At 42.0% G+C, this 15,242-nt stretch overlaps 1 protein-coding gene across 2 annotated transcripts in view; it reads left to right on the top strand.

The window, feature by feature from the left end:
• CRMP1 (collapsin response mediator protein 1) overlaps positions 1-15,242 on the top strand; it is a 237,900-nt gene that overhangs the window by 149,712 nt on the left and 72,946 nt on the right. For both annotated transcript variants that reach the window (XM_086964105.1, XM_086964106.1), the window contains exons 7-9: positions 6,516-6,584; positions 9,553-9,673; positions 13,698-13,854. In XM_086964105.1, the coding sequence (XP_086820231.1) occupies positions 6,516-6,584; positions 9,553-9,673; positions 13,698-13,854 (347 nt within the window). The remainder of the gene's footprint in view (positions 1-6,515; positions 6,585-9,552; positions 9,674-13,697; positions 13,855-15,242) is intronic.

Genomic DNA, 15,242 nt, shown 5'->3' with positions numbered 1-15,242 from the left:
GTTGGATTCTTGTGATATTAGCAAAGCCCCATACTTCTGCCCCATAAATTACTTTGGAGCATGATATAGAGCTATGCAAGTTCATCACCTGTTCCGGGGACCATCTTCCTAGCCTCCTGCCGTAGCTAGATATTGCCCCATTAGATGCGATCATTTTACCACAGCGCTCCTCCACCAAGGAATCAAACTGTAAGGCACCATCAAAAGTTACACCAAGATAGGGAAACGTTTTAACCTCTTCTACAATGTGACTTCCTATTGTATAAGTGAATTTGGAGGAAGTTTTTTTTCTTCCAGCCAGGAGCACATAGGATTTACCCAAGTTAACAAAGAGGTCCAAGGCACCCATGAACTTAACAAATCCATCGATCAAGATTTGTAAGCTCCTGGGTGTGCGTGCAATCAGCACCGCGTCATCTGCATAAAGCAGAACAGGAATATGACGCGACCCCACCCTTGGGCAATCTGCCTTTAAACCTAACAGAAACTGCTCCAAATTATTAATATAAAGGGAGAACAAAAAAGGGGCGAGAATGCAGCCTTGTCGGACTCCACTCATACAGGGAAAAGAGTCGGTCAGTCCCCCCTCCCTATTGAATCGAACCTTAGCAGTGGTGTCGCTATGTAGTTCCCTCAGTATGTTAATTAGGCCACTCTCTATCCCCATACTAGACATCATGAACCACAATTTCTCCCTATTGACGTGATCAAATGCCGCTGCCAAATCCATGAATCCCATATAGATCGATTCATCGCTAGTCATGGTATATTTGGCAGTCAGCATGTAAAGGTTCAGGCATTGATCACTAGTGGACCTCCCTGTCCTAAATCCATATTGAGTGTCCGAGAAAATGTTATTTTCTTCGGTCCACTCGGACAGTCTATTAAGGATCGCCCTACCCAGGAGTTTTGCCGATACGTCAATCAGGGAAATCGGGCGATAACACTTGGGATCATCCCTATTGCCCTTCTTGAAAATCGGCACAATTATCGCTTTGGACCAGGACTGTGGCAGGCCACAGGTAATGGCAGTATTAATGACCCTGGTCATTAAAGGGGCCCAGAGTTCAATGCTACTCAGAAACAGATCGGGGGAATTCCGTCGGGACCCGGGGCTTTGTTTTTAGTCAAACCCTCTATCCCAGCAGTGATCTCCTTGATGGTAAATACAACCGGTGGAGCCTGAGGTGGAATAACCGGTAACTCTACAGTAGTGCCGGGCTCATGGTTATACAGACTCCTATAATGGGTGACCCACTGTTCTGGGAGGATATTAGCCCCTATCTCCGGGGTATCTTTTTCCTGGAAAGTTGGATTATTGATGATTCTCCAGAAACCCGCTAAATCCTTTCTTTCCCCTGCTTCTCTTAAGTCTGCCCACGCTTCTGCCTGCAAGGCAAGTTTCCTCCTCTTATTCTCTTTTTTATATTTTTCTCTACACGCCTTGATTTTTTGGGGGACCCTTGGTTTAGATTTAAGGCAGCTTTTCAGCTCCCTCAAAGCTTTGGAGCAGTCTTTGTCGAACCATCGGGGGTTACCGTGGTTCTTTAAGGGCACACTAGTAAGTTTAGTAAGCCATCAATCAGGTTAGCAATCTGATCAAATGCTTCCAGTAGCCTGGGTCCGTGCACTTCTGTATCTAAACAGTCATTAATGGCAAATTTGCCAGCGTCCACCAGGTCCTTATAAAACTTTTCCCCGTCTATTTTGGACCACTTTAGTCTCCTGCCTTGATCTGTTGCCCTCTCCATGATTGTGCGATGGTCTCTATTTCTTGAGCCCACCCTATACATCAGCTCCAAGACCAGTGGGTTGTGGTCACTGAAACTACTCCATTCAATCCCTGCACTAATTATCTTGTTTATCAGAGATCTTGAGACCAGGATGTAGTCTATGAAGGATGAGCATCCTCTACCCTTAAATGTGGGTGGGAGTGTACCGTCCTCCTGCGTACCCATCATGTTAATAGTATGCACAAGGTCATAGTTAAGCCGGAGCATACTGAAAGCTAACCCTGTCGATGTATGGGAAAAATGCGGCCCCTTCTCCATAGGACATTGGGACCAGTCTGTGTTTATTTGAACCAATGCCGGGCACAAGTGGCAATTATAGTCTCCCATAACCAACAGCGCATATGGCTGCCCCTTTTTTTGGACTGTTGTTTCCTGGCCCAACCTGTAATCCAATTCGGCTGCAAGAGGGGTATGGGTTCCCGCTATCTCGTTATTGTAGATATTAAAGGCTACAAATCTTAGCCCCTTCCCAGAGAACCTGACTGCCTGAATCCTATGGGAGTTCCAGTCTGGAGAAGACCAACTACCCGGAAGGTCTAAATCTATGTAAATAGATAATCCTCCCATGGCTCTCCCTGAACTAGATTTTTGCGCGGGTGCAAAGAAACACTTATACCCCTGCAAGTGAAAGTTATTCTCTGTTGCCCATGTCTCCTGCAGACAGATTACATGGAATTTCCTAATATAGTCGAGCCACTCTTTATTATTGATTTTACCTGCCAGACCAGCTATATTCCATGAGATCATTCTCAGAGCCTCACCACCCTGCTCTGATCCCCCATGGGGCCCCCTTTGTATCTCACACACTGGCTCTTGTGTGTCCAGCCCATGTCCCCCTCCTATACATTCAATATCTACAGCCCTAGGTCCGTCTAACACGGGCTTCACGCCACAACTCGATGGCATTTGCCACGGGACTGTGCTCCTCCGACTCTACTGCCAAGACCCCTTTACCCCCATCTCCCAGGAGACCAATATCCGTTTGTCAATCCACCCCCTCTAGACCATTCAGACAATTAAACCGGTTGAATGTATGAAGGGGTGGCTCTGGGCGGCTAAATAATGGCCTGGAGTGAAATTCGTGGCGTTCACCCCTCCGACCAACCCTCTCCCAGTTATCATTGGTTCGAAGCATATGTACAGGGGCAGGGATAGGGGGAAAGAAGAAGGACACCTGAAGGGTTTGGATGGTTGATACCCGAGATCTATTCTTTCCTTGACATATGTGAGAGACCGTTCCAGCGTCCCTGAAGCTCACCAATATGCAATCCCCTATAATGGATTTATATGTTCTCCCCACCCATGGAACCCTTCTAACCATTATAATTTCGTTATTTAAATGTACTGGTAGGGGTCTGTTCAGGTTTAGCCACTTAATTACCCTGCTTTTTAGGGAACAAAAATCCTCAGCTTCACCCGCTTCTAGCGGGGGGACACCTGCCATAACTACAGTGAAGTCATTTGCCTCTGGTGGTAAGTTAGGTCTACGTGGCCTGGGAGGAAGCTTCATTAAAGGTGTTAGTACAGCACTGTCTATGGACTGTGCCGGGAGGACAGAGTCTGCAGGGGGAGTAGGCCCATTGGGCTTAGTTGACTTGATTGGTACAGGGTTAATCCTCTGGGGTTGTGGAGGGGCCACCACATTCGCAGCCTGTGTGGGGGCTAAACTCATTGCGCTTTTTGGGGGCTGGTGGGGGGCTGTTGGGGTGGGGATAGACTCAGGGGGCCTTCCTTGAAGGCCAGCCGGGATTTTCATGCTACTTAATGTAGCCTCCAGGATGGTTAATCTAATTTCAACCTTTTTAATACTTTCACTAATTGGCAACAATAGTGACCTGAGCAGAAATTCCAGGTTACCTAGCGGGGCGACGGAAAGGGGGACATTAGCAATGTTATTTCCTATGTCTTTAATCGAAACAGGAGCCAAACCGTCCTGTGCAGTAGGTTTAGGATGTAATTCGTCCACTAGTGTCACAGTCGGTATGGGAGGTTTAAATGACTTCCCAAACTCAGAGTGTGGGGTTTTGGGTTTATTTTTTCCCTGGGCACACCTCGTCTTCCTCCTGCGTTTGTTTGGGGGGGGCCCAAGTACTCCTTGAGCAGCAGCTGGCTTAGGTTTAGCTTTCCTAGCTTTCGGAGCTGGGGGAGGTTGAGAGATTAGATCAATAGTCACCCTACTGGGGCTTAAACTGCTCACTGGGGTTACACTCATGGGTGAAACTAAGGGGGTTTTTGTACAATCCCTCAGCAGGAGTGGGACATCGTCTATTGGGGTCGACTCTTCACTAGGCATGGTGGGATATTCTCCAAGGGGTCTATTTTTCAGGTTGTCTATAGAGCGTCTCCGCTCTGCCCTGAGCCGGTTTAAAGTGCTCTCCTTGTCCCCATCCCCCACAGCCCGAGGAAAGTAGTTCTCTAAGGTCCTATTTTTAACTCCTCCCAGCTTCATGGGGGTGCCCTCCCTTGCCGGGGACGGCATGTCATCTAAAGCTTGTTAATAAAGTATGGGGCACTATATCAGAGAATTGGACCAAAAACCAGAAGACCAAAGCAAGAGAGTAGGCCCAGCCCAGCCAACTCCGGCCTAGGATGGCCTAAGACGGTCCCGCCCTTGTCCCGGGCTTCTCCCGGCGCCCTCCGCGCGCTCCCGCGCAGCGGTGTCACAGTGCAGTAATAAAGGGTAAAAGTGGGGCGGGGGCGGGGCAGTCAGGGAGAGCGACCCAGGTGTTGTGGGTTGACCTCACGCAGGGACTCCTGGAAGTTTGAGTCCCTGCGGGTCCGCTCGCAGCCCTGAGCTTGCCTGTGTCCACGCCAAAATCCAAAGTCCAGGAACAGAGCCCCTCTCACCGCAGTGCGCCTCTCTCCACACCACGAAGCGGGACCCGCGGAGCGGGTCCGGTGAGGAACTGCGGCAGAAGAGGAAAGTCCACAGGTGCAGGGAACAGCCCACGGCAACAACCGGACAAACAAGGAATCCCCATTCACCAGCAGTAAGGCAGAGATGTTTTCGTTTGTCTAGCTGGAAACGTTATAGAGAATGAGTATGTTTGGCTTCCAGGAATAACTGAATCTCAGGGTTGTTTGACTACTTCCAGAGGTGTTGATATGCTAGTCCATTATTGCGACCATCGGGCACACATACTTGGCAAGAGGGAGAATGTTTAGCCACAGGGCATTCCAACCCACATGAAACCTTGGTAGTGGGAGGTTTTTAATATGATGCATTACAATTTCCTGACTGCAGTTTACGAGGTATAATTTTCATAACCCCATGAAGTAGCAATAGTGCTACTGTTAAGAGAATATGGGGAAGGAACGAAGAAATGTGATTAATGTTAGGCTACAATGTGAGATAAACCTCACAGCAGTAGCAGTGGATGAGCAATGATTCCCAAGGTATTGAGAATATGCAGCCTATTCACAGATAGATTGTAAGGGGGTCTACATACTACACAGATATATGATGTAATGCCTTTGAAAGAATCTAATATTGCCTACTCCCCAGAAATGGCCCTCTTAAATAGGTAACTGATTTGACTCATCATATAAAATCACTTTTTCCAAATGAGGGAAAATATATATGCCTAGAACATTTTGTATTTTAGATGATGTTTTAAGTGCAAATTGTGTACATACTATATGGTTAAACTAGAACTATAGCATTTAGACGAATTAGCACTCAAAACTGTATACAATGTTTGAAGATGCATTCCTCCTGACAGCAGTTACTTATACAACCTCTGGTTGTTACACAGCAGTAATGGCCAGTTCCTGTGCATCTGTCTCTTTTCCTCAAGCTTCAGGTAATGTGAATGTCTAACTAAATGGAACCGCTTGCTGAGCAACAAAGGTTGTGCACTTTGTGTTTCATGGTCACTTATTTAACCCCATATGAGGTTAAGGAGCTACTGCATCCACAGTATGTTTATGCATACAGATATCAACATGTAACTAGATTCCAGTCACATGAATCATTATATGGATTATCTTATGTGCAAAATCATTGCTTTCATGCTTGCATTGAGTCTTCTCCCTATCATGAAAGCAGCAACTCTTTTTCTTCGCTGATTGTTACTACAAACCTTGTGTTCTCCATCTATAAGTCAATGAGCACTGCACTGGATATCTCACTTCTCTTTTAGGTAGTTTTAACTTCACTAATAGTACATCTGTAATGTTAACAATGCCAATTGTCAATTGCAACTCACAACCAGTATAACTGTTTTGGGCATGTGCATGCATCATGTTGGAATGAAACAATATAATACTTCATTCTCCGAAGGCAATGACCAAATCCATTCATCTAATCTCCCCGACATTGTATCATCTCCAGTTTTTATATTGATTGCCCTATTCCATAAGCAAGCCTCAAATTTGTTACCACGGCAGAGTTTATGTGTCTGCTAGTTTCCCTTCTGCGATTCACGTGTACTCAACAGCGTTTCCAAGGAATGCATTTTTATTTTTTCCTGTACCTAGAATACGACTACCCATACTAATTACCACACACATTAAAGCTGCAATTTAATAACTTTGTCTACAGACATTGTATGAGGTCTTCTAGTCTGAGGGCCTGCACTGTCTTTAACAAGTTCAACTTGTATTGTTAAGTTTACTTGATTACACTGGCAGGTGGTTTTTGGGCAGCTTGAAAGAGTGTTGTGCCTGATAAAATATTTGAAATTGTTTTCATAACTTTGAATATGTGTTTCTCATCTGCAGGAGCAAAAACGAATATTGGAGATGGGAATTACAGGACCAGAGGGACATGCCTTAAGCAGGCCTGAAGAGGTAACCTATTTTTGTTGTCTTTATATTATAAATGGATGTAATTTTTTAATATTTCTCCAAGTTTCTTTTTTTTACTGGTTTCTTGTTGGAAATGACCATCTTTTGCATGGCATTCCCCTTGGTTTTTGCCTTCTTTTTTGGAGCCCGTTTGTGTCTGCCTTAGGAATCTGCGCACTTTAGTCCTACTAACCAGTGGTAAAGTGCATGTGCTCTCTCTTCTAAACACAACCAAATTGACATATATCGAATTGGCACATTTAATGTACTTATACATTCCTAGCATAGGGTACTACAAGTACCCAGGACTTGTAAATTAAATGGTATTAGTGGGGTGCAGTCCTTGTTGTTCCATCCACTAAAGTAGCACTATCAAACAAGTCTTGAGGTCTTCCATTGCAACCTGGGTGTGCAGTTTTCAAACTGCCATTCCCTGGGTAGGCCCTAAATGCTCAAAGGGCAGGGTACATTATATTTAAAAAGTCTGACATGTATAATTTATATTCTTCATGCCCTGGTGGTAAAAGGCCTACAAAGTTGTTTTCACTGCGGCAAAGCTGTTTCTCCTATAGGTTAAAACATGTTTACATTACACTTTATACATGCTAAGGGACTCATTTTAATAATTTGAAATCCAACTGATTTTATATTACTGTTTTGGAAATGGCACTTTTAGAAAGTTGTCATTTTCCTGCCTAAAACAAAAAGGCTTTTCTTCCAGTGTCCATCTGTCACCTGACCCGCTGACGACTCCCCTGTGGTGAGATGCGTATTACTTCCAGACAGTGAACAAAAGGCACTGAAAGAGAGGAGGTGTACTCCTCCCTTATCACGAGGGGCTAAGGGGCTATGTCCAGCTCCTTCGTGAGCTTCCAAGAATTGCTACCTTTTCACTGGCCGATAAAGTTTGTGTTGTAAATAGTATTATGTAGGTAGCAAGACTTCAGACGTCTTCAGGTTAATAAGATGGATTTATTAAGTTACATAGAATTAGACAGCAGAGCAGTAAACCTCACAGCTGACCAGACCACCTGCCAAGGCTGGAATCCCACACACCAGATAGAACGCTACTAGGTTAGAAGATAGACACACTAAGAAAGGACTACAGACACCAAGTAGCCATATTGAACCAAGTAAGAATATACAACAGTTTGCAGATAAGCCTGCCTCCCCTTTGCCTCTCTAATCAGGATGACACTAACCCCAGTGAGGGTAGAGGAACTGACCAGAACTGGTTTAGAGGGGGCAGTCAAAGGCTTGCCCTCCACCCACAGGATGGCAATTGGCATAAAAGTGGACCCCATAGACTTCTCCTCAGAACACTCATGGACCTGTGAAGAACAGAAGGAGGTCTTCCCTGTTGTCTGAGGCCTGAAGGAAGACTGGACTTGCTTGCCTTGAACACCCTTAACTCCTTTGCACTTTACGTTCTATCCTGCCCCGCTCCTCATTTGCATCGAAGATCCACCCTACGCCTACACCATGAGCGAACATTCTCAATCCAATTTTATTCAAGTAGTATATCCCTCCTCTATGTTGAGTATCATTATTTGGAACATTGCAGGATCTGAAACCAAAATGTCTAATAAGGAGTGGTTGTCTTTTATTAACGTATATATAACATTATTGTGCTACAGGATACTGTTGTAGACCCTATTTGCGATGGATATATTTGTTTATCAATACCGACAGTCTCATCCATGGGTTTTCTGTGTGATTCACACGAGAACTATACCTAAATGTCACTGTTATCCATGTCAACAATAGAGGGGTTTAGGTGCTTTTTATTGTTTGCTCTGATGAGTTAAAATTCTTTTTAATCATCTTTTATAATGATGAGTTTTCCTATTAAAACATTAATCATTTATTAATTGAACCTTTTTTGTTGCGCAGCATTGGCTATTGGGAGCAGGCGCTATTATTTAGGTTCAGATCTGGTACAGTACTCAATTTGTTATGTTTCCGATTGGTTAGTTTGTGGTGATTTTTCCAAACAAATATTGTTGCATTTGACCTTTTTTGTAAATTTTATGAATTATTTAGTCCACGATTTTTAATTTCTCTTTTAAAGCAGAAACATTTTAGAAGTTGTAGACCCGCTGTACATTTTATACAGTTCTTAATTGATGAGGAGGCCTGCAAGGCTATTGGGTCTTTTCTTAAATGTATTATGTGTTATTGTAATTCCATACATGGCTAATTATGACTGTAAAATTATTGTTTTTACTGTCTGTAATTTTATGATTATTAATAGATAATAACATATTATTTTAAAACATTTAAATTGACAACTTCCTACATTATGATACTATATCACTATAGGTTGGGGCTATTGTGGTTATATTGTTCATGACACACTAGGGGTGTAAAGTGATATGAGGGCCTCATCAAATGTATTTCTATCTACCTGATTCTATATATTTGCAATTTAATGCATAGGTGTTAGTAGAGTGGGTGTAGTAAATCTACTTTTCCTTTTCATAAGAAAAAGCACTGACTGGACAATGATTTATTGAATGTTGTTGCATATCGGCAAGCCGGGGTCATAGCACACACCACCCCCCTGAGTAGGCCTTGGACTGCTCTGCTTACAGACTTGTTACTTGTGAAGGACTCACGTTCTTCACAACTAATAACTCAATTTCTTACAGTAAGAAAAACTCCCCTGTTTAAAATGGGGGTGTAATGTGTATTCCCTGCATTTTCACTGTATGGATAAAATACATCTATGATCCAAATGACATAGTAGTTTTATTTATATTCTGCTACATATTTATCTAAGACCATGTAGTACATTTGTCTGTATCCAGTCGACTCTCAAACTCACTTTTGTACTGTTGTGGCAAATATGTGATATTGTCTGCACTGCCAAATAAGTGGATATCTAAATGTATTTACAGCATTGTTTTATTTCAAAACCAATAGTAGAATTTGAGAAAAATTATTTTTTCCATCATTAACTTTTTCTCAGCTGGAAGCAGAGGCTGCTTTCCGTGCCATCACTCTTGCAGGCCGCATCAACTGTCCAGTCTATATCACTAAAGTGATGAGTAAGAGTGCCGCAGATGTAATTGCTCATGCCCGGAAAAAAGGTACTCTCACTGTTGCTTTCTATGTAAAGTAGGCTAACTATTTTGAGACACAGAATGATAAAATCCAGTTTTCATATTATGCACATTGAATTTACATAAAACCAATTTTAAGATTAAGTACTTGGGCCGAGTTTATATGCAAGTGCGTCATTCATTCAGAATCTTGACCAGATTTTACTATTCCTTTGGCTCTAGAAACAAAAACTTGCTTCAAAGTTACGCATTGAACTGTACATTTTAAAACACTACAACACTAGCAGGTGTCACAATACTGAAAAAACTCATAGACAAAGTCACTCACTTCGAGAAACACATGAGGTCGAGTTACTTTCTATTTAGTTATTTCTTATTTCTTATTTACTACTCCACCATCTTTGAATGCATGTTACCAACCTGGCTTTGTGGAAATCTCATGTAAACTGATACAGAAAAAAAGCAAATATGATTAGTTCTCTACAAATTTCCTCTCACAACTGTTCCTTATTAATGAATTTGCTCAAGAGAAGATTCACTAGAATATCATGTACATCATTTGCCTTTCACGTTATATACATATTAAATGGACCCTAAACGTAACACCATGTATTAACTATTGTATTATATATTAGAGTCTGAAAAATTGCATCATGTATGTAAATGTTCAACAAAATATTCTATCAAATGCACCTACTTACTGAAATGTGATGTATAAGTGACTGGGTACATTGAAATACATACATAACAATAGTGTGCACCAACAAAGTTGTTCTAATAATTTAAAGAAAAATAAATTACAGAAAAAATAAAGCAATTAAAAAAACACAAATTCAAACCCAGACCTCTTGAATTATGCTTCAATTAATCTTTTAGTCAAAAGAGCTATTTATCATTTAAGCAGAAAACTATTTTCTTGAGCAGGATAGAACTAACTGCTATATATTCAAATTCCCTCCCTAACTGGAACATTTACTTTTGAAAGATATAGACCTAGTTATGTAGGGTTATTAGATGTCCCATAGTTATATCCAAAATATCTGCGCCTCATTTCACAATTTGGGACAATTGATGCAATTTATGCTAGTATTCACCTCTGTCTGAGGCACATAAACGAAAGGGACAAAACAAAAACAAAAGATATTGTTAAGAACCCTCACTCACCAACCTAGTGGTGACATGCTTCATCACTGGGTTCCCACTGGAAAGACCTAATGTCTTTCCAGTGTGCTTCGACGCCTGTTTACAGCGGAGCTGGTTTTGTGTGTGTTGAGGGTGATTTGTGAAGCCAAATAAAGCTAAGTGAGTGCAAAGAAATAGAAAAAAGGTTAAAAAGTGCAAGTTCATGACTTTCAACTATTTTATTAATAGTCCGATTTGCACTGATTAAAAACAAAAGTGAATGGACTCATAGGTATGGCCTCAATTATGATAGACCCCTAGTCCATACAAGTGAATTTGGTCGACATGTTTCTGCTTATGGCGAGCCCGAGTCGCTCAGCTTTCTTCAGGACCTTAAGATGTCATCCTTCGGTGGTGTACACGCCCTAAGGTGCACCCTGCCGTGAGGAGTTTGTGTGAAAAAGGAAAAAGGAAAAAGTTTTCTTTTTGTAAAAAAATGTTATTGGTATGTCCTATCACCCAAACAAGGAAAACACCTACATAGTGAACTAGTCATAGTAAGTGTTTCCAAGTCGTGGTCGCATTATCATAGTTGGCACAAGATATCAGTCCAGCCTATATATGATTCTAAGGACCACTGTGTCTCGGATTTCGTGTGACATCAGTATCCTAATCAGAAGATTGCAATGAAGGGTCTGAATTTTAATGTGTCCTCAAAATTCATGTAACTACAATTTCAGCCCAACCATTCTCAAATTAAACGGTGTGTGAAATAAAAATTTGAGAATGGTTGGGCTGAAATTGTAGTTACATGAATTTTGATGGGACATACCAATAACATTTGGTGTAACACTGTATCTATTGGGGACAGTTTTTTCTAATTACTGAAATTTTCCCTCCCTACAGGTACACGACTCCAGCAAAATTGCTGCGAGGGTCTAAAAACGGCTTCACAGCCGTAAGTATAATATACTTTTTTACAAAAAGAAAACTTTTTCCTTTTTCCTTTTTCCTTTTTCACACAAACTCCTCACGGCAGGGTGCCATACCTATGAGTCCATTCACTTTTGTTTTTAATCAGTGCAAATCGGACTATTAATAAAATAGTTGAAAGTCACGAACTTGCACTTTTTAACCTTTTTTCTATTTCTTTGCTCTCATTTAGCTTTATTTGAGTGAGGGTTCTTAACAATATCTTTTGTTTTTGTTTTGTCCCTTTCGTCTGAGCTTATTCTCTTGTTTTCTAGACACTTTGTGTTTTCTCTCGAGGTTGTCCTCTACTTACTTTTCACTCTTCTGTTGTTTGAAAATATTAAGAAAAGGGGTGCAAGAGTGAACATTCATACCCTTTCTCTCCTGTTGTTCTTGGTTGAGGCACATAAACACCTCAATTTAAAGAAGCATTTTGTCTGACCTCAAAATCATTTACATGTGACTTCCATTCAAGAAAGCTGATGCTGATCTGGGTCTAAGAGAAACCGTAGACCCATCACAAGTGTCTCATACCCAGGAAATATACTTGAGGAGCGTGTGTCAGGCCAACTGAATTCATTTATTTATTTATTTGGTTAGTCTCAATGCTACCTGAAAAGCGTCCAGGCTCTCAAAAGGAAAGATATGCAGTGTACACACAATACCAGCGATAGACAAGAGGAGCAGCTAAACTAAAATGCACAAGAGACAAATTAAAACAATATGAAGGTTGTCAGAGCACTCAAGATACTTTTATATTTTCCTGGGGTGGCAAAGCAGATTGGCCACATTTCAGGTGTCAAATACCAGAACACGCATCCACCAACATACTCTTTCTTTATCTAAGGGAAATGACAAGTAGGCTGATATTCTGATGTCAATGCAGCAGTGTGAGTATATTATTTTCAACAGGATCAACATGCAGAGAATGCATCTCCAAGCATCAACTTGTAGGCCCCTTGCCAGGACATAGATCTGGCAGGGTACAGAACAAAAACTCCTCAGGACCGTAAATGACACAGGCAAAAAACGTAATTCCTACTAGTGCAACTTCATATGACTCTGATAGTCTCCTCATTCCCGTACAGGATCAAATGGGATTTGATTACGTTGTACTAAATTGGTTCACATCATACACACAAACTGTTTTCAATAAGTTCTTATTGGAAATTGAAACTTCAGTTTCAAATCTCACCCTTTTGTGAGGCACAATGCATGATACTGGCGCTGACTCTACAACATATAGGCCGAGATGCTAGGAAAACATGTTATCTCATTTCACCAACATGCATAAAATGCCTAGGTGTAACTGAGATTGCACTGTGCAAACATCCTCTAAAAACAGACACATATTAACCACATGAACATGTAGCTTCCCTCAAATCATCTTCTTTCCAAAACAAAACTACAAGCTTTCAACTGATTGGATCATCAATTTGAGTAAACTTAGTACCTCACCTAGATTTGCCAACTTGACAAAATCCTGAGGCTTCTTCCTAAGCTTCAAACCAAACATACACCCACACACCTATGCAATGCACTTAGGGACTGAGACCCATCTACAAAACGCATTCTCTTCTATCCCACAGTACCGCAAAGGTGCTTGTGACCATCAAATAGACTGCAGACTGTAATGTTATTACGAATGATGAATGCCACATTGATATTGTGCAATAATTATAGTGCAGTTGGAGTGTGATGAAATGAGGTATTTTACACCTTCTGCTCTCAGTCATCAGCACAAAGTATCTGAATGCTTAAACTTCTATTTTGTTCAACATGAAAAATTGAGTTATGAAGGCGTTGCATCAAAAAAACAATTTCTGTGTCTCTAGACTCCAATACACCATCTGTGCTTCAGTTTTTTATGGATGTCTATTTCAGAACACAGTTCTAAAGAAGCTATTGATTTATGTAACACTGGAAAGCTGACAAACCTGTATGTCATTACCTTAAGGTGCATTGGTTTTTGGAGAACCTATAACTGCAAGCCTTGGAACAGATGGAACACATTATTGGAGCAAAAACTGGGCCAAGGCAGCAGCTTTTGTCACATCACCACCTCTCAGTCCTGATCCTACCACACCGGATCATCTGAACTCCCTCTTGGCATGGTATTATTCTTCAATTTTCTAAGAATTGTTTTTCCTGGTCAGAAGCGGCCCGTGGTGGGAGTGCTGCCAGGCGCTGATGTGGGGTGGGGGAGGGGCAGGGTAGGGGGTAGTAAACTCCGGAATACACCCGCACAGAGGTAAGTACACAAACAAATAAATAAAGTGAATTTTGTTGCGTGTACTGCATCGCCAAAGGTACCCTCCTCCCCCTGCCCCACGTCAGCGCCTGGCAGCACTCCTACCTCAGGTTGCTACTGTTTCTGTTTGGGTTGTTATTTGATGTGCAAAAGAGATTATGGGGTAATCAATGCATAAAAACGAATTTTATTATTAGCGATAAGTGAAAATGTGTGACATTAGTTTTAGTGATTTTCAGTGCAGTTATGAATTTTGGATGTGAACCGATGTCTCTGGTTTGAAAAAATAAGCTTTGACGAGCTTCCCACTCATTTATTTTCTTCTGAGGTGCTGACAACCCTTCATTGGCTATGAGTGATTGTTAGAATCATTTTCAAATCTCTCTGCATCAATTTTTGTGGCTACCAATTTGGGCCTCTCTATCTCCATCCAGGTGAAACTGAGTTGTTGGTTGACTGGGGTGTGAGCCCCGGTCAAACAGCAACCAGGGCTCACACCCCAGGATGAGGCATAAGCCAACCCTAAATTAACCTGTGCTCAATCCTCTGGTAGCTTGGCATAGACCAGTCAGGCCTAATTTAGAGGCAAATGTGTAAAGTATTTTTGCAAATGTCTGAACAGTAATATAATGAAAACATCATATAAAAAGGATCCCACACCAAGTTATTAAAATATGACTTTCTTTTATAAATAAACAAGGCCCGCTATAATCAGGAAATATTGAGATATTTACATTGCCCATCAGAATTGGGTCGTGTTCATGTGCATCATAATTGTGCCAAAAACACAAACCGCCAACTGTGGATATCTGACTGCGCTGGACCAGGACAAACTCACAAATTCAGGCCGACCGTGCAGGGACCCAGTTAGGCCCACTGTACGCAGTACTTTAAATCCTGTTTGTTGAGTGTTTACGGATCCTTGTCGAAGATGTGTTGTGCAGTCGAAGAAATGCATGGGTCCGAGATGTGAAGAGCCTGCATTGTCGCAGAGTATCCTGATGATGGGGCTTGCGCTGCAAAGTCCGGTGTCTGGGATGCAGCGCACAGTTGGGCAATGCATCAGTTCTGAGGCACTGCGAGGCTGTGGTGTGGAGTCCAGCGTTATCGTCAAGGCTGCCGTTGATGAGAGATGCGAGGGCCTGTTCTGAGAATGCATCGGGCAATGGCAGTTTCAAAAGCGATGTTGGCTGTGCAGGCAATACAGGTCTTTTGACAGGTTCAATCCGAGCAGCAGCAGAGATGCAGCAG

This window comes from Lissotriton vulgaris, chromosome 3_2 (assembly GCF_964263255.1).
Source record: "Lissotriton vulgaris chromosome 3_2, aLisVul1.2, whole genome shotgun sequence".
In the NCBI taxonomy this organism is placed as follows: domain Eukaryota; kingdom Metazoa; phylum Chordata; class Amphibia; order Caudata; family Salamandridae; genus Lissotriton; species Lissotriton vulgaris.
Note: the sequence above shows the minus strand (reverse complement) of the source record. Positions and strands in the feature narration are given on the sequence as shown.